This window comes from Anomaloglossus baeobatrachus, chromosome 4 (genome assembly GCF_048569485.1).
Source record: "Anomaloglossus baeobatrachus isolate aAnoBae1 chromosome 4, aAnoBae1.hap1, whole genome shotgun sequence".
Lineage (NCBI taxonomy): Eukaryota > Metazoa > Chordata > Amphibia > Anura > Aromobatidae > Anomaloglossus > Anomaloglossus baeobatrachus.
This window is the reverse complement of record NC_134356.1, coordinates 705,705,203-705,728,793: the sequence shown is the minus strand read 5'-3', so window position 1 is coordinate 705,728,793 and position 23,591 is coordinate 705,705,203. Positions and strand designations below refer to the sequence as shown.

Sequence of the window (23,591 nt, the reverse complement as noted above, 5' to 3'; positions counted from 1 at the left end):
TAATCGTAGCATCTGTTTCTCCTTCCCATGTGCATAACCTTACACTTATCTTTGTTAAACCTCATTTGCCATTTTTCAGCCCAATTCTCCAATTTACTCAAGTCCATCTGTAGTTGCAAACTGTCCTCCTTTGTGTTAACTACCTTACATAGTTTTGTATCATCTGCAAATACTGATATTTTACTCTGTAAACCATCCACCAGATCATTAATAAATATATTAAATAGTAGGGGGCCCAATACAGACCCCTGTGGCACCCCACTAGTAACCCTGGCCCAATCTGAGTATGCACCATTAATAACCACTCTTTGTTTTCTACCACTAAGCCAGCTACCTACCCATCTACACACATTTTCCCCGAGCCCAAGCTTTCTCATTTTACTTAGCAGTCTTTTATGTGGGACAGTGTCAAATGCTTTACCGAAGTGGAGATAAATGACATCCAATGATTCTCCTCGGTCCATGTGAGAGCTTACATCCTCATAGAAGCTGATCAGGTTAGTGTGACAGGAGCGATCCTTCATAAATCCATGTTGATATGGAGTTAAACAGTTATTAACATTGAGACATTCCATAATAGTATCCCTTAAAAACCCTTCAAACATTTTACCCACAACAGATGTTAAGCTTACCGGCCTATAGTTTCCAGGTTCCCTTTTGCACCCTTTTTTGAATATTGGTACCACATTTGCTAGCCGCCAATGCAGTGGAACAGACCCAGTTTCTATAGAGTCTTTAAATAAAAGGAATAGAGGCCTGTCTATCACATTACTTAACTCCCTTAATACCCGAGGGTGAATGCCATCAGGGCCTGGTGATTTGTCAATTTTAATGTTACTAAGTCGGTTCTGCACTTCTTCCTGGGTTAGGCAGGTCATACTTAATGGGGCATCTACATGATCACTCTGCATTTCCCCTGGCATATGCTTTTCCTGTGTGAACACAGTTGAGAAAAAAGTATTTAAAACATTTGCTTTTCCCACATTGCTTTCTATGATTTTACCCTCATTATTCTTTAAAGGGCCAACACCATAAATTTTAATCTTTTTTCTGTTTATATAATTAAAGAATAGTTTGGGATTTGCTTTGCTTTCCTTAGCAATGAGTCTCTCAGTTTCTACTTTTGCTAAATATATTTGTTTTTTACACATTTTATTTTTTTCTCTATATATTTTTAATGCTTCCTCGCTGCCTTCTTGTTTTAGCTTTTTAAATGCCTTTTTCTTATTATTCATTGCCCCTTTTACATCCTTATTTAGCCACATTGGTTTCCTCCTGTTCCTAGCCCTTTTATTTCTGTATGGTATGGCTCGCTCGCAGTGGGTGTTTAATACCGATTTAAAAAGTTCCCACTTATTTTCTGTGCTCCCATTTTTGAGGACATTGTCCCAATCAATTTGGCGAAGGTCTTCTCTAAGTTGATCACACTTTGCTTTCCTGAAATTCAGCGTTTTTGTAACCCCCCTCCAAGGCACCTTACTGAAGGACAAGTGGAATTGTATTATATTGTGGTCACTATTCCCTCGGTGCCCATCCACTCGTACGTCTGTTATTCTATCTGGCCTGTTGCTTAAAATTAAGTCCAGAAGGGCTGCCCCTCTAGTTGGGCCCGGCACAAGTTGGGACAGATAATTATCCTTAGTTACTGACAGAAACCGGTTTCCTTTCTGAGATACGCAGGTTTCAGTTTCCCAGTCTATATCGGGGTAATTGAAGTCCCCCATAATAATCACCTCATTGTGATTTGCTGCTTTGTCTATTTGTTTCAATAATACATTTTCAGTGGTTTCTGTTATATTTGGTGGCTTGTAACAAACCCCTATGAGGATTTTATTAGTTTTCCCTCCTTGTATCTCCCCCCATAGAAACTCCACCTCTTCATTTCCCTCTTGAATATCTTCTCTTAGTCTGGGCTTTAAACTGGACTTTATATATAGACAGACTCCACCCCCTGGACTTTATATATAGACAGACTCCACCCCCTGGACTTTATATATGGTCAGACTCCACCCCCTGGACTTTATATATGGTCAGACTCCACCCCCTTTCCTTTTTTTACGATCCCTCCTAAACAATTCATATCCTTGCAGGTTAGCCGCCCAGTCCTAACTGTCATCTAACCATGTCTCAGTTATTCCTACTATGTCGTATTTCTCCTCATACATTACCAGCTCCAGTTCCTCCATCTTATTGGTCAGGCTTCTTGCATTGGTCAGCATGCAGGAAAGAAGTTTTGCTCCCCTTTTCTCAGCTTCCTTCTTAGTACCCTGTCTTGGGTCCTCTTTACGGCATCTAGTATCCGTGATTAGTTTGTCCTTCTGTTGCATGTTCTTGCTGTTTTTTCTCCCATCCCCTCTTCTTCTGGTGTAAAGCCCTCCTGATGAGTGTGGCAAGCCTTCTGGCGAACGTGTGTTTCCCAGGTTTTGTGAGGTGTATCCCGTCTCTTGCGAGAAGTCCATCGTAGAGGTAATTCACTCCATGGTCTAAGAATCCAAATCCTTGCTGCCTGCACCACCGTCGTAGCCAGTTGTTCAAATCTAGTATCCTATTCCATCTTCTGACACCATGGCCATCGACTGGGAGGATTGATGAGAAAACAACCTGTACGTTCCGTTCCTTTATTTTCTTCCCCAGAATTTCAAAGTCTTCACAAATAGTTGGCAGATCATTTCTTGCCGTGTCGTTTGTTCCTACATGTATCAATAGGAACGGGTATTCGTCCTTGGATCCGAGGATAGTTGGTATCCTGTTGGCCACATCCTTGATTTTTGCTCCAGGGAGGCAGCATACTTCTCGTGCGGTTATGTCCGGCCTGCAGATAGTTGCCTCCGTGCCTCTTAGTAGTGAGTCGCCCATAACTACCACTCTTCTTTTCTTTCTGGACGCTCTGCTTGTTGCTCCTGAGTGCTTTTGAGTGTCTTTTGTTTCTGCTTTTGTTGACAAAGTAACTTCTTTTGATGATACTGTGTCTTCTCCTGTAGAGACGGTATCATCCTGAGCTGTGCCATTTTCCTTCTCCAGCATGAGGGCTTCATATTGGTTGCTAAGCTGTGTGGGTGGTGCCGACCACTTGATCCGCTGGCTTCTTTTGGTCACATGTGTCCACTTTTCAGCCTCTGTATGTGTTCTGAAGCTTTTCTCACTTTCCATATCCTGAATTGTTGCTTCTGCCTCGTCCAAGAAGTCCTCATGTTCTTTAATTAGCTTCAAAGTTGCTATTCTTTCTTCCAGTCCCCGCACCTTTTCCTCTAAGAGGGCAACAAGTTTGCACTTTTGACAGGTGAAGTTGAATTTCTTGTGCGGCAGATCCGTAAACATGTAGCATGTGTTGCAGGTGACCATGTGGATTTTCTTCTCTTCCATAATGCTGATGTAGCGTATGACAGGCGAAAGTCGCGCGCCGTCAGGCGCGCGGTTTTGCGATGTCCTCAAACAGCGAGACCCGGCAAGTCCCAGCAATCGATCAGCTTACGGCAACTCTTCTCTTCTTAAACAGCTACAGTTATCACCACTATGAGATTGTGTTAAAACTATGCCACACTTATCTTCAGTCGCCTCCCTTTACTTCAGTACCTCGCACTCTCCGTATTCTCTGAAGACCGGCCAAGAAAGCAAAAAATCTGCCGGGGTCACCAGAGCACACTCGCAGTGAGCCGTCGCAGGTGTGTGGGCGCACGGTGTCTGTGTGCTCGGGTGATGGCTGCGCCCATGTATGTGGCATGTATGGAGATCGCGTTCCTACAGTCACAGTGAGCTGGCCCCTGGTGTGAGGAGTCGCAGGTGTGTGGGCATACGGTGTCGGTGTGCTCGGGTGATGGCTGCGCCCATGTATGGAGATCGCGTTCCTACGGTCACAGTGAGCCGGCCCCTGGTGTGAGGAGTCGCAGGTGTGTGGGAGCACGGTGTCGGTGTGCTCGGGTGATGGCTGTGCCCATGTATGTGGCATGTATGGAGATCGCGTTCCTACGGTCACAGTGAGCCGGCCCCTGGTGTGAGGAGTCGCAGGTGTGTGGGAGCACGGTGTCGGTGTGCTCGGGTGATGGCTGCGCCCATGTATGTGGCATGTATGGAGATCACGTTCCTACGGTCACAGTGAGCCGCCAGCCCCTGGTGTGAGGAGTCGCAGGTGTGTGGGCATACGGTGTCGGTGTGCTCGGGTGATGGCTGCGCCCATGTATGTGGCATGTATGGAGATCGCGTTCCTACGGTCAGTGCGCCGGCCCCTGATGAAAGGAGACGGTGTCGGTGCGCACTGGTGACCGAGTGCCAGATAACCCCTTTAACCCTTAAAACAATCAGTGCCGTTATCAGCTCAGTCGCCGTCTGCTCCCTTCGTTGGAAGCTTTTTTGTCAGTAGCAGCTCCGTCAGTCGGGAAATACTGATTTCTGCCGTACGCAGCGCGGCACAGGGGCGGTTACATCGTCTGTTCTCACCGCTGTGCGTCTTTACCCATGGTGATGCAGTCTGAGGCGCAGAGCCCGCCGGGGCCGGCTGCAGTGACCGGAGGTGGATTTGGGGCATCACTGTGTATTGGTGGGGGGACATCAGTGGCCCAGAGTGAGTTAACCCTTTCAGTAACTCCTTCAGTGCCCACATTGATGCACCTTTTTATGCCAGTTGCACAGGTTTTGTAGTTTGTGTCTTCACATCAGGGCACCGCATTGTAACTTCATCAGCTTCTTTCTTCCACAGTAACCGGCCCCCATGGACCCACCGAGTGAGGGAGGGCTGGAGCCTCCGCTAAGCCAGGAAACCTTCGAGGACCTGTGGAGTCTGTGAGTGTCTGGTGCCACGGCGCTGCGCGTGTTCAGGGGGACTGCTGGGGTGAGCGGCGCTGCGCATGTACGGGAGGACTGCTGGGGGGAGCGGCGCTGCTCGTGTAGGGGGGGGGGGGACTGCTGGGGGAGCGGCGCTGCGCATGTGGGGGGGGGACTGCTGGGAGAGCGGTGCTGCGCTTGTGTGGGGGGGGGGGACTGCTGGGGGCGCCGTGGGTGCTCTCGTTCGCTGGCCTCAGTGTTATAAGGACCGCACGGACCAGGGCTTATGCCACTGAGCGCCCGCACGCCTTCCCTGTGGGCAGAACACTACAGATAGCACAGGGTGCGGGCACCACACATTGGTGAGACTTTATTGGTCACCAACAGGCAATAACATATAGAACATTCCCAGGAAGAGCACAAGATGGTGCAAGCGACAGTCTCACCCTTTCACTGGCCACCAGGGATTAGAATTGTTGTGATTTCGGAGCATCTAGAGTCACTATCCCAGCCAGCAGCCCCTCGGTTTTTGTGGGCGCCCCCTGATAGCAGGAAGCTGATCAAACACAGCAAAGTATGTAGCCGGGCGATTGAATTGTCCCAACCTGGGTTCTCCAAGCACATTCGAGGGCTTGGTTTTGAAAAGTGAAGCGGTTCTGTGATCCTCCAGCTGGAACTGTGCATCCTATGCTGAGTCCCTGTAGAATGAATCCTCAAGCCGTGATGTAATTTCCACCACAACCCCCCCCCTGGAACCAAAGTTCCTCGGCTGACTCCATATAGATTAGTTACCTGGTGACAGAAGCAAGGCCCAGTTATGCCCCTCAGCTCCCATTTCAGAGTATTATGTCTTTCAGGATTGGTGGAGATGGCTGCTCTCTCATTGGTCACTAGTTCTGTTGTCTTTCAGGATTGGTGGAGATGGCTGCTCTCTCATTGGTCACTAGTTCTGTTGTCTTTCAGGATTGGTGGAGATGGCTGCTCTCTCATTGGTCACTAGTTCTGTTGTCTTTCAGGATTGGTGGAGATGGCGGCTCTCTCATTGGTCACTAGTTCTGTTGTCTTTCAGGATTGGTGGAGATAGCTGCTCTCTCATTGGTCACTAGTTCAGTCTGACTGCAGAACTTTCCTGTGAGTTATGTAGTCAGAAGGGCTGAGGCCATAGACCTGTAACAGACAATATGGCTCTGATCAGTCTGCCATGAGACAACCGCTGTGCGTCACCAAAAATCACTCACCTTGTGGATTAGAACGGTTTGTAACTTAATGTTTATTTTTAATTCTAAAAGACGATCAGATAATTTTCATGAACCGGCATGTAGGTCTGTTAAGCCCCGGAATGGCGCGGGGGTCTGTTAAGCCCCGGAATGGCGCGGGGGTCTGTTCAGCCCCGGAATGGCTCGGGGGTCTGTGCAGCCCCGGAATGGCGCGGGGGTCTGTGCAGCCCCGGAATGGCGCGGGGGTCTGTGCAGCCCCGGAATGGCGCGGGGGTCTGTGCAGCCCCGGAATGGCGCGGGGGTCTGTGCAGCCCCGGAATGGCGCGGTGGTCTGTGCAGCCCCGGAATGGCGCGTGCATTTTATTGCATGAAGAAGTATTTTATCACCGACCAATCAGCAGGAATTCTGCTCTCACAGACCTGTTACTTTTTCTCCTTCTCTGCACTCATTACCTGGATTAATTGCTCCTGTTTGACATTACCTGTATATAAGACCCCTGTCCACACACTCAATCACACACCAACCTCTTCACCATTGCCAAGACCAAAGAGCTGTCTAAGGACACCAGGAACAACATTGTAGACCTGCACAAGGCTGGCATGGACTACAGGACAGTAGGCAAGCAGCTTGGTGAGAAGGCAACAACTGTTGGCACAATTATTATAAAATGGAAGAAACAAAATATGACTGTCAGTCTTACTTCATGCAAAATCTCGCCTCATGGGGCAATGTTGATTCTGAGAAAGGTCAGGAATCAGCCCAGCACTACACAGGAGAACCTGTCAGTTACCTGAAGAGAGCAGGGCCACAGTCTCAGACATTAGTTAGTAACACTATGCCATCATGGAGTAAGATCCTGCAGGGCATGCATTAGTCCCCTGTTATGATTCAGTGACCGAGGAGGAAAAGAAAGGACAAAAACTCGGAAACCCCAAAAATAACCAGAGTGGCTGGAACTTTAACGGATTGCAGACCTAATCCTGACACACAACTAGAAGTAGTCGTGGGGCGTGCCAATGATGACCTAGTCGCCTCGACCCAGCCGGAGAATTAAATATTCTTACAGAGAGAAATATTAGAAAAGCTAATCTGCCTCGGAGTAGTCCCCAAAGATATACTGTAGATAGCCCCCCACATGTAAAAGACTACGGTGATATAAGAAAACACAATACGTATCTAGAGAACAGATTCAGCAAAGATGAGGCCTAAACTATCTGCATAGGAAAGGATAGGAAAGAGCACTGACAGCAGCCGTAAAAACCCTAGTAAATACCAGCACGCCTGATATGGAAATATACTGAGCCTACACAGGCTCTCCCCCACTATATCAGTACTCTGGTGTTACTGCGATCCAAGAAAAACACTGATATAGAGGAGGGAGTGAATCTTGTACCAAGCATGACCAAACACAATACATAGCAGAACATTGAGCAAGGTACACAGACATTCCCAGCAGGGAATGATCCAACTCCACCAAGAACTCCACACAGGCAAAATAACAAAGTAGAAACCATAAGCAGAGGTACAAAGACCAACTTATCTGAGAGGAGTTCTGGTAGACACAGAGAAAAGGGCTGCTTTCAGAATGTCCTTAGCACACAGGAGATACAAGGAACAAGAGAACACTACTCAGTTATATAGGCCCAATCCACATGGCCTGATTGGCAATCCTCCCCAGCTGTCTGGTTTCTATTCTGCAAGCCAACTTCATTACCAGCACTGACCACAAGAGGGAGCCCCAAACTGAAATCTTATTCAAATGTTTTCACAACAGTCCCACTGCTGATGCCAGCACATGTCCAGGCCCATTTGAAGTTCACCAATGACCATCTGGATTATTCAGAGGTGGTATGGGAGAAGGTCAGATGGGACCAAAATAGAACGTTTTGGTATCAGCTCCACTCGCCATGTTTGGAGGAAGAAGTACAACCCGAGGCACACCATCCCAACAGTGACGCATGAGGGCAGAAACATTATACTTGGGGGTGGGGGGCTTTTCTGCAACGGGAACAGTGCGACTGCATTGTAATGAAGAGAGGATGGGTGGGGTCGTGTATTAGATTTAGCCAATCTCTTTCCCTCACTAAGAGCATTGAAGATGGGTCATGGCTGGGTCTTCCAGCATGAAAATGTTCCGAAACACACAGCCAGAACAACTGAGTGGCTCCGTAAGAAGAATTTCAATGTCCTGGAGTGGCCTAGCGAGTCTCCAGACCTGACCCAAGAGAAAATCTCTGGAGGAGCTGAAAATCAATGTTGTCCAGCGACAGCCCCGAAACCTGAAAGATCAGGAGAAGATCTGTATGGAGGAGTGACCGGAAAGATCTGGAGAAGATCTGTGCGGAGGAGCGACCGGAAAGATCTGGAGAAGATCTGTATGGAGGAGCGACCGGAAAGATCTGGAGAAGATCTGTGTGGAGGAGTGACCGGAAAGATCTGGAGAAGATCTGTGCGGAGGAGTGACCGGAAAGATCTGGAGAAGAGCTGTGCGGAGGAGCGACCGGAAAGATCTGGAGAAGATCTGTATGGAGGAGTGACCGGAGAGATCTGGGTTAGATCTGTATGGAGGAGTGACCGGAAAGATCTGGAGAAGATCTGTATGGAGGAGTGACCGGAAAGATCTGGAGAAGATCTGTATGGAAGACTGACCGGAGAGATCTGGGTTAGATCTGTATGGAGGAGTGACCGGAAAGATCTGGAGAAGATCTGTATGGAGGAGCGACCGGAAAGATCTGGAGAAGATCTGTATGGAGGAGTGACCTGAAAGATCTGGAGAAGATCTGTGCGGAGGAGTGACCGGAAAGATCTGGAGAAGATCTGTGCGGAGGAGTGACCGGAAAGATCTGGAGAAGATCTGTGCGGAGGAGTGACCGGAAAGATCTGGAGAAGATCTGTATGGAAGACTGACCGGAGAGATCTGGAGAAGATCTGTGCGGAGGAGTGACCGGAAAGATCTGGAGAAGATCTGTATGGAGGAGTGACCGGAAAGATCTGGAGAAGATCTGTATGGAGGAGCGACCGGAAAGATCTGGAGAAGATCTGTATGGAGGAGCGACCGGAAAGATCTGGAGAAGATCTGTGCGGAGGAGTGACCGGAAAGATCTGGAGAAGATCTGTGCGGAGGAGTGACCGGAAAGATCTGGAGAAGATCTGTGCGGAGGAGTGACCGGAAAGATCTGGAGAAGATCTGTATGGAAGACTGACCGGAGAGATCTGGGTTAGATCTGTATGGAGGAGTGACCGGAAAGATCTGGAGAAGATCTGTATGGAGGAGCGACCGGAAAGATCTGGAGAAGATCTGTGCGGAGGAGTGACCGGAAAGATCTGGAGAAGATCTGTGCGGAGGAGTGACCGGAAAGATCTGGAGAAGATCTGTGCGGAGGAGTGACCGGAAAGATCTGGAGAAGATCTGTGCGGAGGAGTCGTCAAAACTGCTGCTCCAGTGTGTACAAACCAGGTGAAGATCCACTGGAAACATGCAGTTTTTCTGTTGTCAGATCCTTATTTCATGTAATAAATGCAGATTATGTATAAATCCTACGCTGGATTGTCCGGATGATGTTGTTTTGTCACAGCTGAAGTTTCGGGAAAACTGCTGAATCAGCAGCGGTTGAAATCTATGTAAAATGTTCACTCTTCAGTGATATTTTATCGTGACACTCCGTCATGTAAGTAGAAGCAGCAATGGCGATCTCATCTCGCACAATTGGTTGAAAAATAAATCAGCATCGGTGGTTGATGTTCAAATCCCCCCCCAAAAAAGTCAGTGTCTCAATAACCCGTCCTGTAGTCTTGAGCATCATTTCCAGCTGACAGCGCCGCCTCCTGCTGGTCACAGGTGGAGTTATTGTCTGTGGAAGCATGGAGTCCCACTCTTTTTGAAGAGCAGCCCCCAGATTACTGAGGTTCTGGGTTAGAGTTACGGCCTCTACACGGAGACTCAGTTGATCACATAGGCTTCTATGGGAATCGGGTCTGGAGAGAGCTGGCCACTCCATGAAGGTGACATTAGGCCAATGCTGTTCATGTAGAGGCACAATCACAGGCTGAATGATGTTATTCCAGTAGTAGGGGCTGTAACTGTACCAGTCAGTGTGGGGCTGTTCTGGTCTGACCACACACACCGACCCGCACTGTAACACCACCACCACCACCACGAAAGGCTCGTCTGGTGACCACAGTGGCTGGTGCACAGCTCTTTGACGTCTCAGCCATTATTTCTGCATTGCATGAATTGACTTTAATCAGTGACCAGCAATGAGGCCACTGGTCCCTCGCCCAACTTAAATAACACCTGTGCCTGGTGGCGTGGTCAGGTACCTTGCAGGTCATCTAGCATGCAGACCATGCTGACGAAAACTGTTTTGAAGTATGTGATGTGAGGCTTGAGGGCCTCTCTCCTCCCGTTAAATGTGTCCGGCGTTGTGTGGCACGCATCATCTGGTCCCGAAGGGCATTGTTCACATTGGAGCGGTCATCAATGTGCCATATGGCCAAAGACTTTCCCAGTCTCTCTGTATCTCTGTACAACTTTTAGGTGACACTCTGTGATGCTCTAAGTTCAGTGGCCACTTCTCGGCCTTTGTTACACATGCAGTCTTTCTGTATCAGAATACAGTTACAGTATAGGTAGCAGTAGTATAATATTTCTATATGAATGGGACAGCAGCAAAATAAACGGTTAGTAGTGTATATGTTACAGGCAATGTATAAAAACCCGGCATCCTATAGAATACCTAGGCAATGTATACAATCCCTGCTGTCGTTTACAGGCAAGGTATGAAATATCTGTGTTCTATACTTTTCCTAGGCATTACATAAAATGTCTCGGTATTATAAAGAATGACAAGAACTGCTCCGGCAAAGTCTGGTGTAATGCCCAGATTGGAAAAGTCTAGTAACAAACAGTCAAACAACTAATAAAAGAAGAAATGCAAAATGAACAGGATCTCTGTACTGGGAAAAACACAAAGAAACCGAAGTGTCATTCCTGACTATTAGTGTTTAGTAACAAACAGTCAAAAACATGAAAGAAGAAATCCTAAATGAACAGCAGGATCTCTGTACTGGGAAAAACACAAAGAAACGGAAGTGTCATTCCTGACTATTAGGCTATGTGCCCACAGGCGCTCGTACCTGCGGATTACAGCGGAATAGCTGCAGGAAACATGCGGACATTCATGCGGCTTACCTGCGGACGTCCCGGCCTCTATCTCCATAGCAGAGGGCCGGGACATCCGCAGGTAATTCTGCATGAATAATTGACATGCAATTATACATGCGGATGCCTACATCCGCAGCATGTTCGGCTGCCGCACTTTCCGCAGCGTGGACACAGCACTCCCCATGTCCCATAGGATACCTTGGAGAGTGACTGTACATGCTAAAACCTGCAGATTTATCTGGAAAATCCAGATAAATCCGCAGGTTTTCCGCGGCAAAATCCGCAGATACAAGCTCCCATGGGCACATAGCCTTAGGCTATGTGCGCACGTTGCGTACTGTCACTGCAGAAATTTCTGCAGCGATTTGAACAGCACACGTGCGCTTCAAATCGCTGCAGAAAAAGTCCGTAATGGAAAAAAAAAAAAAAAGCCGATTCCATGCGCTCTGCCTGCAGCTCCTCCCATAGACAGGGCGGGGGATGCAGGAAAGAAGTAACATGTCACTTCTTAGAACGCGCGCTTCTGGCAGCAGCTCTTCATAGATTATGCAGGGGACGCAGGACGCATGCAGTTACGCTGTGGTGCAGATCGCAGCGTAACTGCATGTAAATATGCAACGTGCGCACAGAGCCTTAGTCTTTAGTAACAAACAGTCAAAAAAACATGGAAGAAGAAATGCAAAATGAACAGGATCTCTTTACTGGGAAACAAAATAAAAGGCATCGGAAGTGTCATTCCTGACTCTGCTGCAGCACGGGAGGCTAGCGTGGCATTTTGACTTGCACGTCATTGATTTTTGAGGCACCGGCATTTGTTAGTCTGGCGCTTGGTCTTGCACATACACCTCGATAACCCTGGGCCACGTCCTGTGGACGCAGCAGCAGATCGAAGAGGTATTTTATGGTCCGGAACTTCTTGAGCAACCTGTGATCATTGAGTGTAATTCAGACATCGACTCCTTTCTACCCGGGACCTATGTCTCCATCACATCCACCGTGCCAGTCACTCGGCATGTTTCCAGGCCTATAAAGAGGGTTCCTTTCATTGACTTCTTCTGTGTTAACCATGTATTGCTGGAGGATATTGTAAGTGTCCCCAAATTCTAATACATTTTTCGGCTTGTGCGTCCCACAAGTTTTTTCCACAAATGGGTAGAATTGCGCCAATCCTATGGCAAAAAATGCAGCTGACCCCATGAATTTACCTTGTCCATTTTGGTTGAGTATTTTGGGGGGCGATTACTTGTTTGTAGCCATAGCACAGAGAGGAACCTTGTAGACCGTCTTTCGATGAGACAGCCTGAATGTAGCCTGAGATGGCCCCGTACCCCACGTGTACCCCGGATGATCCGTTAGTGGGATCTGGTTTAGAGGCCCCATTGTGTCTGTGCTTTACAGAGGGAGCAATGAAAAGGCCCAGGTCACAGGCCGAACACATCTAGGACAAGGGTCCGCGCATTCCCCACTGCTGGGTCCTGTTTAGTAATTGGCCATAGGTTACTTCAGCTTGTGCATTGCTTAATTCTGGGAATCGATGCCGTTCCTCCTGGGTGGTATAGGCGTTTCCTTTCCGTATTAATCGAGATGTGGTGGGAGACTCCTAGTGGCCATCAGGGCCTTATCTAAGGCGCTTTCAGTGTGTCCTATTTTGAAACTGGTGTTTCAGGTGGGGGTCACCTTCTCTATATAGTCTTTGATTTTCGTAGTTTCAGCGTACCCGCTTACATTTTTTAGGAATATTAGGTAACCAAATGCATAGATAGCTTTATTGGGACCAACAGTTGCTATTGGAATCAACCGATTTTCGGTAGCAATTTGTTGCCAGCGTATTATTCTGTACAAATACCTTTTCATGTCTAAACTATTGCTAGTCTCATGTCTATATGTGGAGGCAAACCTCCAACACATCGCATTGTCATTGATCTGTAAGAAGCTTGTCACACCAATATAATATCATCCGTATATCTGTCACCGGGGCAGATATGTGCACGGGTCACCAGCCAGGAGTATGGTAGAACTTTCCCACCAGCCCATGTATAAAGTGGCATAGCGAGGCGTAAATCTGGTCCCCATGGCGGTACCCACTTCTGGTCATCATAACAGTCTTCTACACTCCAGAGTGAATGCGGTGTGTTCAGGAGATAAATGCTTCACCCCTACTTGTGCTCCATTACTGTATATAGGGAAGATCTATCCAATTTGTGGTTTGTAAAATCTGTTACAGGGGCCAGCAATTATTTGGCACTCTGCTGTAAAGTTTACGTACGTTGATGAATTGGCCATGCAGGACCCAATTCCAGAAATGAGTGCACGACCAGGAGGGCTTTCTGGATCTTTGTGTAGTTTGGGGAGATAGCATTCACAACAGGCAGCAATATTTTGTTTTCTGGATGGGTTCCGCTCTTGGGCTCCCCCTGCAGAGATCACAGCTCAGGGGGAGAATCTGTCCACAGGACGAGCAGAGATCACAGCTCAGGGGGAGAATCTGTCCACAGGACGAGCAGAGATCACAGCTCAGGGGGAGAACCTGTCCACAGGACGAGCAGAGATCACAGCTCAGGGGGAGAATCTGTCCACAGGACGAGCAGAGATCACAGCTCAGGGGGAGAATCTGTCCACAGGACGAGCAGAGATCACAGCTCAGGAGGAGAATCTGTCCACAGGACGAGCAGAGATCACAGCTCAGGGGGAGAATCTGTCCACAGGACGAGCAGAGATCACCGCTCAGGAGGAGAATCTGTCCACAGGACGAGCAGAGATCACAGCTCAGGGGGAAAATCTGTCCACAGGACGAGCAGAGATCACAGCTCAGGAGGAGAATCTGTCCACAGGACGAGCGGAGATCACAGCTCAGGGGGAGAATCTGTCCACAGGACGAGCGGAGATCACAGCTCAGGAGGAGAATCTGTCCACAGGACGAGCGGAGATCACAGCTCAGGGGGAAAATCTGTCCACAGGACGAGCGGAGATCACAGCTCAGGAGGAGAATCTGTCCACGGGACGAGCGGAGATCACAGCTCAGGGGGAGAATCTGTCCACGGGACGAGCAGAGATCACAGCTCAGGAGGAGAATCTGTCCACGGGACGAGCGGAGATCACAGCTCAGGAGGAGAATCTGTCCACAGGACGAGCGGAGATCACAGCTCAGGAGGAGAATCTGTCCACAGGACGAGCGGAGATCACAGCTCAGGAGGAGAATCTGTCCACAGGACGAGCGGAGATCACAGCTCAGGGGGAAAATCTGTCCACAGGACGAGCGGAGATCACAGCTCAGGAGAAGAATCTGTCCACAGGACGAGCGGAGATCACAGCTCAGGAGGAGAATCTGTCCACGGGACGAGCGGAGATCACAGCTCAGGGGGAGAATCTGTCCACGGGACGAGCAGAGATCACAGCTCAGGGGGAGAATCTGTCCACGGGACGAGCAGAGATCACAGCTCAGGAGGAGAATCTGTCCACAGGATGACTATTATTCCTTTACACCTCAGATTCTTGTACTCTGGTGTCACAGAAAATCCCAGACATGGGAGATAGTGGGGGTAGCGTGAAGAATGTGGAAAAGTTTATGGGGAGTGGATACTTTATTAAAAGCACTGTGTGTGTAAAATATATTGTCTCCGTCTTTTGTGGTCCTCGTTGGGCATTGAAGGAACAACTCGCATTTTGCCCCTTTTTACCTGGACTGTATCCGCTCTCACGGTGGCTCAGTGGTTAGCACTGGGGTCCTGGGTTATAATCCCACCAAGCACACCATCTGCAAGGAGTTTATGTTCTCCCCGTGTTTGCGTCGGTTTCCTCCGGGTTCCTCCCACACTCCAAAGACATACTGATAGGGAATTTAGATTGGCCACACTGTCCCCATTGGGGCTCGCAATGTATGTAAAGCGATGTGGAATTAATAGCGCTATATAAGTGAATAAATATTATCTTGTCTCTTTCAGGCTGCCAGTTGATGATGTGGCGTACAAGGATGAGCCTTTGGTGAGTGCCCGTTGTGTTTGGTACTGCGCTCCGGCTCAGGTTTCCCCCATACGTGTATATCCGGGGTGGGCGGTGGTGGGGCGGTGGGTGTCGCACTGCCTCAGTCACTGCCCGCACTGCTTTGGTCTCATCAGTTCTCTTCTCCAGGGCTTGGAGTACTCGCTGTCACCCATCATGTCGGACATACAGGAGGGCGGAGTGAGCAGCACGTTTGCCCTCGTCTCCAATTCGGCCGTCCCCTCCACAGAGGATTACCCCGGGCAGCACAGCTTACAGCTGGAGTTCCAGCAGAACGGGACAGCCAAGTCTGTGACCTGCACGGTGAGTGTGCGGAGGGCATGTCCGGACTAGTGAGCGCACACCCCTCCCTCCCAGTGATGCGGACCCCTGATCACATCCCCTCTGTCCTTCCAGTATTCTCCAGACCTGAACAAGCTCTTCTGCCAGTCAGCCAAGACCTGTCCGGTTCTGATCCAGACGCAGAGTTCACCTCCCCCCGAGTCCGTGATCCGCGCTGTGGCCGTGTACAAGAAATCCGAGCACGTGGCCGAGGTGGTGAGACGGTGCCCACACCATGAGAGGAGCCTGGAGGCCGGGGAAGGTGAGTGCGGGGCTGGGCCCCCCCCCCTCCGTACGCTGTGCTGGGGCCCCCCCCCCCTCCGTACGCTGTGCTGGGGCCCCCCCCTCCGTACGCTGTGCTGGGGCCCCCCCCCCTCCGTACGCTGTGCTGGGGCCCCCCCCCTCCGTACGCTGTGCTGGGGCCCCCCCCCCTCCGTACGCTGTGCTGGGGCCCCCCCCCCTCCGTACGCTGTGCTGGGGCCCCCCCCCCTCCGTACGCTGTGCTGGGGCCCCCCCCCTCCGTACGCTGTGCTGGGGCCCCCCCCCCTCCGTACGCTGTGCTGGGGCCCCCCCCCTCCGTACGCTGTGCTGGGGCCCCCCCCCTCCGTACGCTGTGCTGGGGCCCCCCCCCCTCCGTACGCTGTGCTGGGGCCCCCCCCCTCCGTACGCTGTGCTGGGGCCCCCCCCCCTCCGTACGCTGTGCTGGGGCCCCCCCCCCTCCGTACGCTGTGCTGGGGCCCCCCCCCTCCGTACGCTGTGCTGGGGCCCCCCCCCTCCGTACGCTGTGCTGGGGCCCCCCCCCTCCGTACGCTGTGCTGGGGCCCCCCCCCCCTCCGTACGCTGTGCTGGGGCCCCCCCCCCCTCCGTACGCTGTGCTGGGGCCCCCCCCCCCTCCGTACGCTGTGCTGGGGCCCCCCCCCCCTCCGTACGCTGTGCTGGGGCCCCCCCCCCCTCCGTACGCTGTGCTGGGGCCCCCCCCCCCTCCGTACGCTGTGCTGGGGCCCCCCCCCTCCGTACGCTGTGCTGGGGCCCCCCCCTCCGTACGCTGCGCTGGGGCCCCCCCCCTCCGTACGCTGCGCTGGGGCCCCCCCCTCCGTACGCTGCGCTGGGGCCCCCCCCCTCCGTACGCTGTGCTGGGGCCCCCCCCTCCGTACGCTGTGCTGGGGCCCCCCCCTCCGTACGCTGTGCTGGGGCCCCCCCCTCCGTACGCTGTGCTGGGGCCCCCCCTCCGTACGCTGCGCTGGTTATAGGATGCACTTGTCACGGCTGCTTGTGTATTGGGGTCTCAATGTTAGTAGGTCACATATATTTACTTATTTAGCAGATTCTGCCCCCCGCAGTCACCTGATCCGTGTAGAAGGCAATGTGCAGGCTTGTTACGCTGAGGACTCCAATGGTCGTCACCACGTGTGTGTGCCGTATGAGGAGCCACAGGTAGGGGCTTGTGACCCGTCCACCGGAGCTCCCCTTCTCTTGAGGCGTCCTTCCCCTGGCTGACCTTGCGTTCCCTCCACAGGTGGGCTCCGAGTGCACCGTCCTCCTCCTGAACTACATGTGTAACAGCTCCTGCATGGGTGGGATGAACCGTCGCCCCATCATGACCGTTATCACGCTGGAGACTAAACAGTAGGTAGCGGGTACAGCGCAGGTCAGGGTATCTGAGGCCTGAGCGCTGCCGTCTCTCGTCCTCCCCCACGCGTGCGGTTCTCGCTCCCCCTCCCCCACCCGTGCGTATCTCACTTCCTCCACCCCCCTCTCCAGCCGCCTTTGGCTCCCTCCCCTGCGCGTCTCTCTCTCGCTCCCTCCACCCCCCCCTGCACGTCTCTCGCTCCCTCCACACACCCCCCCCCCCCCCCTGCGCGTCTCTTTCTCCACACACCCCCCCACCTGCGCGTCTCTCCCTCCACACACCCCCCCCGCTGCGCGTCTCTCCCTCCACACACCCCCCCCCCTGCGCGTCTCTCCCTCCCCACCCCCCCCTGCGCGGCTCTCGCCCCCCCCCCCCCCCTGCGCGGCTCTCGCTCCCCCCCCCCCCCCCCCCCCCCTGCGCGGCTCTCGCTCCCCACCCCACCCCCCCTGCGCGGCTCTCGCTCCCCACCCCCCCCCCCCCCCCCTGCGCGGCTCTCGCTCCCCCCCCCCCCCCCCCCCCCCCCCCTGCGCGGCTCTCGCTCCCCACCCCACCCCCCCTGCGCGGCTCTCGCTCCCCACCCCCCCCCCCCCCCCCTGCGCGGCTCTCGCTCCCCACCCCCCCCACCCTGCGCGGCTCTCGCTCCCCACCCCCCACCCCCCTGCGCGGCTCTCGCTCCCCACCCCCCCCCCCCCCCTGCGCGGCTCTCGCTCCCCACCCCCCAGTCTCCAGCCGCCTGGTAATTTGTCTTTTAGGGGTCTCGTCCTAGGACGTCGATGCTTTGAAGTTCGAATCTGTGCTTGTCCTGGGCGGGATCGCAGGATTGAGGAGGAAAATTTCCAGAAGAAGAAGGAGCTGAAAAACAGTGGAAAAAGAGGTGTGAAGGGTTAATCCAATGACAGTTTCTGGGTGTTGTGCAGGCTGGGCTAGAGGGGCAGAGATAATATACACATTATATATACCAGGCATGGTGCAGGCTGGGCTAGAGGAGCAGAGATAATATACACATTATATATACCAGGCATGGTGCAGGCTGGGCTAGAGGAGCAGAGATAATATACACATTATATATACCAGGCATGATGCAGGCTGGGCTAGAGGGGCAGAGATAATATGCACATTATATATACCAGGCATGGTGCAGGCTGGGCTAGAGGGGCGGAGATAATATACACATTATATATACCAGGCATGGTGCAGGCTGGGCTAGAGGAGCAGAGATAATATACACATTATATATACCAGGCATGGTGCAGGCTGGGCTAGAGGGGCAGAGATAATATACACATTATATATACCAGGCATGGTGCAGGCTGGGCTAGAGGAGCAGAGATAATATACACATTATATATACCAGGCATGATGCAGGCTGGGCTAGAGGGGCAGAGATAATATACACATTATATATACCAGGCATGGTGCAGGCTGGGCTAGAGGGGCGGAGATAATATACACATTATATATACCAGGCATGGTGCAGGCTGGGCTAGAGGAGCAGAGATAATATACACATTATATATACCAGGCATGGTGCAGGCTGGGCTAGAGGGGCAGAGATAATATACACATTATATATACCAGGCATGGTGCAGGCTGGGCTAGAGGAGCGGAGATAATATACACATTATATATACCAGGCATGATGCAGGCTGGGCTAGAGGGGCAGAGATAATACACATTATATATACCAGGCATGGTGCAGGCTGGGCTAGAGGGGCGGAGATAATATACACATTATATATACCAGGCATGGTGCAGGCTGGGCTAGAGGAGCAGAGATAATATACACATTATATATACCAGGCATGGTGCAGGCTGGGCTAGAGGAGCAGAGATAATATACACATTATATATACCAGGCATGATGCAGGCTGGGCTAGAGGGGCAGAGATAATATACACATTATATATACCAGGCATGGTGCAGGCTGGGCTAGAGGGGCGGAGATAATATACACATTATATATACCAGGCATGGTGCAGGCTGGGCTAGAGGAGCAGAGATAATATACACATTATATATACCAGGCATGGTGCAGGCTGGGCTAGAGGGGCAGAGATAATATACACATTATATATACCAGGCATGGTGCAGGCTGGGCTAGAGGAGCGGAGATAATATACACATTATATATACCAGGCATGATGCATGCTGGGCTAGAGGGGCTGTGGCTGTATATACCCCAATTATACAAAAAGACTGACCCGACTGGGGGGGGGGGGTTATGTGTGTGTGTGTGTGTGGGGGGGGGGTGTTTCATTGCAGCCATTTGGTATGTTTCCTGATTCCCCCCCCCCCCATCTTCCCAGAAAAAAACAAATGTAGAAATTTTTACCAATTTATTAAACAAACACTGCACTATCCCGTGGTCATAAGTATTCAGCCCCTTTGCTCAGTATATCCCGTGGTCATAAGTATTCAGCCCCTTTGCTCAGTATATCCCGTGGTCATAAGTATTCAGCCCCTTTGCTCAGTATATCCTGTGGTCATAAGTATTCAGCCCCTTTGCTCAATGTTGAGTAGAGGCACCCTCCCTTTTGAGCTAGTGCTGCCATTAGTCTTCTTGGGATCCTGGATTTGTGGATCCTCGGCCATTCTTCTTGCAGATCCTCTCCAGTCCCGTCAGGTTGGATGGTGAACGTTGGTGGACGTCATCTTCAGGTCTCACCAGAGATGCTCAGTTGGGTTTAGGTCAGGGCTGTGGCCGGGCCGGTCAGGAATGGTCACAGAGTTGTTCTGAAGCCGCTCCTTTGTTATTTTAGCTGTGTGCTTAGGGTTATTGTCTTGTTGGAAGGTGAAGCTTCGGCCAAGTCTGAGGTCCAGAGCGTCTGGAGGAGGTTTTCTTCCAGGATCTCTCTGTACTTGGCCGCATTCATCTTTCCTTCATTTGTAACCAGTCGTCCTGTCCCTGCCCCCATAGCATGATGCGGCCACCACCATGTCTCACTGTGGGGATGGTATTGGGCAGGTGATGAGCAGGGCCTGGTTTTCTCCACACATACCACTTATAATTATCACCAATAAGTTCTGTCTTCGTCTCATCAGAGCAGAGAATCTTATTTCTCGTAGTCTGCAAGGCCTTCATGTGTTTTTTGTAAACTCTATGCGGCTTTCTTATGTCTTGCACTGAGGAGAGGCTTCCGTCGGCCACTCTGCCATAAAGGCCTGACTGGTGGAGGCTGCAGTGATAAGTGACTTTGTGGACCTTTCTCCCATCCCCCTACTGCATCTCTGGAGCTCTTGGGGTTCTTCTTTACCGGTCTCACCAAGGCTCTTCTCTCACGATTGCTCAGCTTGGCTGGACGGCCGGGTCTAGGAAGAGTTCTGCTGGTCCCAAACTTCTTCTATGTAAGGATTATGGAGGCCACTGTGCTCTTAGGAACCTTGAGTACTGCAGAAATTCTTTTGTAACCTTGGCCAGATCATGCCTTGCCACAATTCTGTCTCTGAGCTTTTTGGGCAGTTCCTTTGACCTCATGATCCTCATTTGGTGTGACCTGCAGTGTGAGCTGTGAGGTCTTATATACACAGGTGTGCGCCTTTCCAAATCACGTCCTATCAGTGTAATTACACACAGCTGGACTGCAATGAAGGAGGAGGAAATGGCCAGCATGGGACTTACATATGAGTGTCTGAGCAAAGGGGCTGAATACTTATGACCATGTGTTATACCGAGCAAAGAGGCTGAATATTTATGACCATGTGTTATACCGAGCAAAGGGGCTGAATACTTATGACCATGTGTTTATACTGAGCAAAGGGGCTGAATACTTATGACCATGTGTTTATACTGAGCAAAGAGGCTGAATACTTACAACCATGTGTTATACTGAGCAAAGGGGCTGAATACTTACCACCATGTGTTATACTGAGCAAAGGGGCTGAATACTTACCACCATGTGTTATACCGAGCAAAGGGGCTGAATACTTATGACCATGTGTTTATACTGAGCAAAGGGGCTGAATACTTATCACCATGTTATACTCAGCAAAGGGGCTGAATACTTATCACCATGTGTTATACTGAGCAAAGGGGCTGAATACTTATGACCATGTGTTTATACTGAGCAAAGGGGCTGAATACTTATCACCATGTTATACTCAGCAAAGGGGCTGAATACTTATCACCATGTGTTATACTGAGCAAAGGGGCTGAATACTTATCACCATGTGTTATACTGAGCAAAGGGGCTGAATACTTATGACCATGGGATATTTCAGTTTTTCTTGTTTAAATAAATTTGCAAAAAATGTCCATTTCTGTGTTTTCCTGCCAAGACGGGAAGATGGGGTGGGGGGGGGGAATGGGATGGGATGGGGGGAGGGATGGGATGGGATGGGGGACGGGTGCAGAGTGCACATTAATGAGAATTTACCAAATGGCTGTGATGAAACAAAGATGGAAAAATGTAAAGGGTGTGAATACTTTCCGTCCCCCTTATTTTGCAGACATGGTGCAGGGGGGCTTACACTTGGTGACTCATTACTTTTATTGACTTCAGCTCTTCCCAGTTCCCCGGTTGTGGATTCTGCTCTTCCCAAGAAGAAATGTCCCAGTGAGAAGAAGCCCTTCATCCTGGAGGTAGCGTCTCGTGGATATGTCCTGCCCCCGGTGTTGGCCGTGTTCACAGCCTCCCTCTCTCTGTAGGTGCATGACCCGGAGCACTATGAGCTGCTGAAGAAGATGCACGATGCCCTGAAGGCTCAGGATATACTGAACCAACAGATGCTGTAAGTGCATGACTGCTGCCGAGGGTAGAACCGCCCCGGTGGTCCGCAGCCCACCTATAGGTTACAGGCAACAGGTGCCAGTGCATAGCACACAATCGCCGGCTGACCTGCACAGTACTGCAATGTAGCTAGTGACATAGTGAGTTGTGGGGGTTACGCACGCACCTGCACGCCCGCACATACATACATACATACATACATACATACATACATACATACATACATACATACATACATACATACATACATACATACATACATACATACATGCACACCCCCACAAAGATAGAGATATAGAAAGATATATACACATACGTGCCTACCTACCTACACCCCCACCGCACACACTGCGGGCAAGAAAAGGATGAATTGTGGGGATGTGCAATACAGGATCATCTGGGGATCGGCGCTATTGATTCCACAGCGCTTTACATATATTGGGAATGCGGCTGATCATGTCCCTTACCCACTCATCCATCCACCAGAGAATCCTGTGTGCACGCTCCGGGCCACTCTGTGGGGGGGGGGGGGGGTTGTGCGCACGCTCTGGGCCCCTGCGGGGGGGGGGGAGGAGTGGGGTGCGCATGCTCCGGGCCCCTGTGTGTGTGTGGGAGTTGGGGTCCGCACGCTGCGGGCCCCTGTGGGTGGGGGGGGGGGGCGCACGTTCCGGGCCACTCTGTGGGGGGGTTGTGCGCACGCTCTGGGCCCCTGCGGGGGGGGAGGGGAGTGGAGTGCACACGCTCCGGGCCCCTGTGGGAGGGGGGGGGCGCACGCTCCGGGCCCCTGTGGGGGGGGGGTTGATTGTTGCGCATGCTCCGGGCCCCTGTGCGGTGGGTGGTTTGGGGTTGAGGGCTCCTCCTTTCACCTCGCTCTTGTCTTTTCTTTTTCAGGACCCTTAAGTCCAGGAAATATGATGATATCAAGCCCAAGAAAGGAAAGAAGCTGCTGGTGAAAGACAAGCCGGAGCTGGAGTGACCGGCCCCATACCCCTGGACCTTGTACCCCCCCCCCCCTCCTTTCGTACCCACAGGACTTTCCCAAAACTCAATTTTCTAACAATCACTGCCAATTGAATTAATTTTTTTTTTTAATAAACTTTCCCTTTTAATTTGGCGTCTTCTTTCTCCACATCTCTGCTTTCTGAGGAGAGGATGCGTCTCAGAAATGGTGGTGAATGCCTGGGAGTGTTCCAGGGAAAACTGGTGCCGCTGGGGTAGGGCAGCAAGGTTGAGGGGGCAGCGAGGTCGGACACGTGAGTGGGGGTGGTCAGGCAGCGAGGCCGGACAGGTGGCGGGGGTTGTAGGGTCGGGCAGTGAGGCCAGACAGGTGGCAGGGGTTGGAGGGTCGGGCAGCGAGGCCGGACAGGTGGCGGGGGTTGGAGGGTCGGGCAGCGAGGCTGGACAGGTGGCGGGGATTGGAGGGTCGGGCAGCGAGGCTGGACAGGTGGCAGTCGGGGCCGCTGTTTGTGCTGCAGCCTCTTGTTTGCTGGCCCTCCCGCTCATGATTTGTTAAGCAAAGTAGACAGGTAACATTCAGACTGAAGAGAACGAGGCAGCGTCGTCCTTAAACACAGGAAAACCTTCAGAGATGTCACTGACAAGAGCCCTGTGTGTCTGCTGGCTGAGTGAGTACAACCCCCATCATCCTGATCTGTCCTCCCCTCCTCCATCATCCCAATACTCCCTCCATTATCTGTCCAGGTCATTATTCTACATAGACGAAGGAAAATTCACCAACCTCCACCGTATGAGACAGGGAGCAGGTGTAAGGATC

General features: G+C 51.5%; 1 protein-coding gene across 2 annotated transcripts in view; it reads left to right on the top strand.

Moving 5' to 3' along the window:
- The window catches only part of LOC142304429 (cellular tumor antigen p53-like), a 30,089-nt gene extending 7,163 nt beyond the window's left edge, over positions 1–22,926 (top strand). Inside the window, exons 2-11 of one of the 2 annotated variants that reach the window (XM_075346775.1) lie at positions 4,694–4,776; positions 15,082–15,121; positions 15,269–15,442; positions 15,536–15,722; positions 16,785–16,894; positions 16,977–17,086; positions 17,843–17,964; positions 21,590–21,669; positions 21,736–21,818; positions 22,709–22,926. In XM_075346775.1, coding sequence (XP_075202890.1) covers positions 4,706–4,776; positions 15,082–15,121; positions 15,269–15,442; positions 15,536–15,722; positions 16,785–16,894; positions 16,977–17,086; positions 17,843–17,964; positions 21,590–21,669; positions 21,736–21,818; positions 22,709–22,793 — 1,062 coding nt within the window. In that variant the 5' untranslated portion in view covers positions 4,694–4,705 and the 3' untranslated portion in view covers positions 22,794–22,926. Of the gene's footprint in view, positions 1–4,693; positions 4,777–15,081; positions 15,122–15,268; positions 15,443–15,535; positions 15,723–16,781; positions 16,895–16,976; positions 17,087–17,842; positions 17,965–21,589; positions 21,670–21,735; positions 21,819–22,708 lie in introns of both variants that reach the window. The other variant, XM_075346774.1, reaches the window with a different exon arrangement.
- The last annotated feature ends 665 nt before the right edge of the window (positions 22,927–23,591 follow it).